The 4,606-nt window shown below is 35.5% G+C and overlaps 1 protein-coding gene across 1 annotated transcript; it reads right to left on the bottom strand.

Annotated features, from left to right (window-relative positions):
• Window positions 1–6: 6 nt before the first annotated feature.
• LOC110444724 (conserved oligomeric Golgi complex subunit 5-like) lies at window positions 7–4,282 on the bottom strand. The gene is made up of 6 exons (XM_021489088.1): window positions 4,183–4,282; window positions 3,711–3,839; window positions 3,045–3,230; window positions 1,633–1,762; window positions 579–658; window positions 7–212 (listed from the first exon to the last, which is right to left on the bottom strand). The coding sequence occupies exons 1-6, from the start codon at window positions 4,269–4,271 to the stop codon at window positions 98–100; spliced, it is 729 nt and encodes a 242-aa protein (XP_021344763.1). The 5' UTR covers window positions 4,272–4,282; the 3' UTR covers window positions 7–97.
• Window positions 4,283–4,606: the final 324 nt, after the last annotated feature.

Here is a 4,606-nt window from a genome sequence, read left to right as displayed (position 1 = left end):
AACAGGTACACTTTAACCTCCTACTCTGTACTGGATAGATATTTTCCTATATTCAGTCATGCATCACACACACAACAGTCCATCATCTAACACAGCACTATGTGGCACTCTGTAGACCTTTCTGTAACAGTTCTAACATCATGGGGTATATTGGGGTGAATTCCTTCCCTTGGCGTGACTTCACATGTTGGACATAGCCCTCTAAGCTTCCCCTATAAAACAAACAGTTGGTGTAACAAAAAGAAAAGTACAAAAAAAATGTTTAAATTGATTACAGAACTAACCTGCAAGTATTCGTAAAATTTGTTTTTACAAAATATTGTAACAATTACTTTGTACATTTACATACCAGGATTTAAAAATAAATGTTGACAATATTTTGAACAGTATTTTTAAACAGCATAAAAAATCTTCAAATTTCAATGTGAAATCTTATGACTTACAAGGAAAATTATGCAAAAAAAGAGCATGATATTGTATCTTAAATATATTATATCCTTACATCTTTATGAACAAACAAGATCAATTCACAGTTTAAATATTTAAGTCAGATACAAAACAGAATTAACAGTACTAACTTGATGAGTGTGAGTCGGTCTTTCTCAGATGGATGGCTATCTAACCACTGCGAGTAGCGACTGACAGACCAATCAGCTGCCTACAAAAACAACGTATTTTTTTTTTAAATCTATATTTTCTTTTTAAATATGATAGCTAAAAGTACATTACTGTAATATCTAAATTCAAGCACATAAAAAATACAAAGAAAAAAAATCACAGCCTGCGTTTGTCATTGAAACAATGAATTGTTTTTCACCTGCAACCTGTCGGAAACCCAACACCATCAGTACAAATAAGCTTCAATTGAGGATGGAAAGATTTTCTATTTACACAGTTTTAATTTATACATAAAAATGTAATCAGTAGGACTTGATTAAACTCTGGTTTAGGTAGATTTCCTTATTATTTTGAGATCAGTTTAGAAAGGAATGTATTCAGTAAAAGGAAAATATATACACTGTACTAAGAAAGATGTACACATTCATGTTTTATTTTCATGATTTCAAATACAGTTTGTTTACCAGTATAAATGTAATATAGCACTTCAACATTGTAACTTGTCAACTGACATAAACATTCTATTTCTAAATCTTGACTTAATTACTGACCACACCCCTAGCTCCATTGTGTTAGCAGTTCATCGACTTAAAATGTCTGCAGTTGAAACAGTTTAGATGCCATTAACTTATAAAACAGCATAATCCCAAGCAACGGAGAAAAGTGCTGCTGACAAAACTCAGGCTCTTTTGATACAATTAACATACAGCTCGGTCAAAAACGACTTTATTCTACAGCCATATTTAACTGAAAAACACAAGACCTCCCTTATCTGTAAACCTCGTTAATCTGAACACCACTACAAACGTTGGGGAGATGAATACTTGTCCTATTGTTGGCAGCAGTAACTTGACTTGAGTAGCTGGAATGTGAATCTATTGGATGAAGGGGACATTTATAAATAGGACACAGAACTTTTGAGACTAAAACTGGATGGTGGGACAACAGGATTAGAGGTAAATAGATTTAGGTGACTTGACTGTCATTTTGATAATGTTATTAAATGGTACTTACAATATGTGGAGACCGGAGTTCAGGGGGAGCCCCTCTGGCAAACAGGAAGTGTAAACATGTGCTGTAGGGGATGATGTCGCCCAATGTTGGACCCTTACATATGTGTTCTGGTGTCTGGAAGAGGAGCGGCCTGAAACAAAACAAGCACAATCTATTAAACACAATACTAGTATGAACTTGTACTGGTGCACAGCATTACATACATACCCTTAGTACATACATTCCAGGATGGGCAATGAGCTAAACACCATAACAGGTCATCTAACTGCATCATAACATTTAACTGATAATTCATTCATAATCAGTTCAGATTCAATGTCAAAGTCAATGTATGTTTGAAATTACTTATTTCTACTCCAAAGTAAGAATGGAGACAGCAAGGTTTTAACATCTGATATGAAGTATCTTTGCAGCTACATCCTTTCAAACATGTTTTGCTGTAATTTTCCATATAAAATTAATCCCATGTACAAAGTAAAGTGACATTTCGCTTTTAGTAATTATTGACGATGGATTACAGTGAACAGTCACTGATGATCATGAACAATAGAACTGATCATTAATAATTGACGAATTCTAGACTTCATCTCTATCTCCTGCTGCTTAGGGGACACTAGAGAAACCAGGACTGATCTGCTGCCCCTAATGTAAAACTTAGGATCTATATTTTATCAGTTCCCTATATTTTCCTGTCAGTCGCATCTCCCTAGGTACCCATCTTCAGATAGCCTAATAGTTGTTGCCTGGACATTAAATCCAAAACAAACAATGGCCTTGCATATGTGTTGGTCATGCAAGTATAATTCAAAGCTCAATATGATAAATTATGGCATAGATGAACTGCAACAAGAAGAATTGGCACTAGGGGCCTGTTTGTTTATGCAGAACAACCGGTTTGTCCTTTATAAATGTAATACTTTTCGGGTATAAATCCTGGCGGACCAGCAAATGTTTATGCAGGTCTCTTGCAAGGCTTTGTCAAGGATCGCCTGAAAGCAACTTAAAAGTTCGAGGTCCGACCTTATTTAATAAACAAACAACTGTGGTCCGACCGTTTAACTGTTTAAACGAAAATGGCCCAAGTTAACAATGTCTCGGTTTCGGTTTCATTCAAAAAGGGCAACGTGATAAGGTCACTGTGGTGCAATTTGTTGACACTAGAGCTTGCACAATAAGTATTAGCACAGAATTAACAACAGCTTGAGAAAGTGTTAACACTATAATACCAGAGAATCAATAGTCTTCTATTTCTTATATGACTCCAGTCTCCCGTGTTTAAATAAGTTGGTTTTGCTGCAACTTAAAATTGCCTCCCAAATATATAACACAATGTAGTGCAGTAAGCTACCAGAATATAATAGAACTCATTGAATTAAATATCTGTCATTGAAGGGAAATGTTTTCTTTCCTACCTAAATGCCCTTAAAAGCCTGTAATCTTTGCCGATATCGGACACCCTTTTACAAAATGGAGAGATAGCCAATTCCATCTGGGCAAAGTCTGCAGCAAGTCGCATCTTTCCGCCCTCCCCCAGGGGGCGCACCAAACTTGCGTGTCTCACAAACAGCATTACACATCGACTGGCTATAGGTTTGATGCTGAAAAATAAACAAAATGTATTGAGACACTTTCAATAATTTATCTATATTCTTGTAACATCTGAATGTTCATTTTACAAATAGGGTCACTTCATTGAATTCAACCAAATTATAATAGGTTTACTACTAGGTACATTAAATATCAAACACACCTAATACAGTGTAAGAAATTAGTTTGTTGTAATTTTCTACTAATTGACAAAATGCTGTCAGGATTGAAAACTTTGTTCATAAGCATGAATTAACATATTAACAATAAACCTGTGCGTAGTAAACATGTTTTACAGTAATCATAGGCAGTATGGACAGAAATGGTTTTAAAACTACGGTAAATCCTAAATTTCTAGACTAGTTACATCAACCTCATATGAAATGTCTACCAGAGCTTCGATTGAACAGATCTTCAATCACACATATGAAATCATCAGTATATATTTGTATTAAGTCTGTATGTATCTGAAGAAAACTATGTTTGAGTACCTTTCCATGATAAACTCCAGACAATCATACTGAGATAGGTAGTCCTTCTGACACCTGGTTACAAAGTCCTGCAACTCACGCATGTACAGAGAGCACTGGGCCTCCTTCTGAGTGTCCGCAGGCATCGACCTTCAAAAGAATTCAATATAAAATTCATTAATTTTAACCTTCCTATATAATGATACCCTATTTTATAGGGACTTTAACATGTCTGATCACTATAATACATAATATATAACATACTTACAATTTTATACAATTACTGACCTCTCGGAGGATGAAGGATTTATTATCCTGAGAGAAGGAAATGTAAATGGGGTGTTTCAATCTTAACATGAATTGTAGTTCAAGCTTTGCTTATAATATGTCTCAGTTTCCCTGTTTAATCAATATTTTGATTGCTTTAACAGATGAACTAAGATTGATATCTGCAGTATAAGACATAAATCCAATGGTATCATCTTGTATTTACCCTGAAAAATCCTCCTGGTGCATGGTGAGTATGATAGCCTCCACGGCGTCAGATATAGAGGACAAGAGAGGGTTAACTGCTGCACTCATCAGCGCCACCGTCACCTAGGAAATATCAACAAGGCATCACAAGTGATACAAACCTCCTCGCATTCACACATTGTGACAAACGTAAGGGGAAATGAAGTCGCTAGAAATAGTAACAGTGACCTTGACCTTCAACATAGAAAAACATGAAACACAAACTTCTTCAGGGTATTGCCATACTATACACCTGCATGAAGTTTTATGAAATTCCGTTCAGTAATGAAGTCGCCAGAGTGATGACAAAGTTTTTTCTAAAAATAGTAGCAGTGACCTTGACCTTCAACATAGAAGCACGAAACGTGAACTTGTTCAAGGCATTGCCATACCAAACACTTGTA

This window comes from Mizuhopecten yessoensis, unplaced genomic scaffold, assembly GCF_002113885.1.
Source record: "Mizuhopecten yessoensis strain PY_sf001 unplaced genomic scaffold, ASM211388v2 hete_36166370, whole genome shotgun sequence".
Classification (NCBI taxonomy): Eukaryota; Metazoa; Mollusca; class Bivalvia; order Pectinida; family Pectinidae; genus Mizuhopecten; species Mizuhopecten yessoensis.
The sequence above is the reverse complement of the archived record's forward strand: the minus strand, read 5'-3'. Positions and strand labels throughout refer to the sequence as shown.

Excerpts from the sequence above, each read along its gene's own strand:
- LOC110444724 (XM_021489088.1), bottom strand. The coding sequence starts at position 4,271 with ATGAGTGCAGCAGTTAACCCTCTCTTGTCCTCTATATCTGACGCCGTG. Across the intron at positions 3,231-3,710 it reads CTGGAGTTTATCATGGAAAG|CATCAAACCTATAGCCAGTC; the intron begins GTACTCAAACAT and ends TTTATTTTTCAG. Across the intron at positions 213-578 it reads GACCGACTCACACTCATCAA|GGGAAGCTTAGAGGGCTATG; the intron begins GTTAGTACTGTT and ends TTTGTTTTATAG.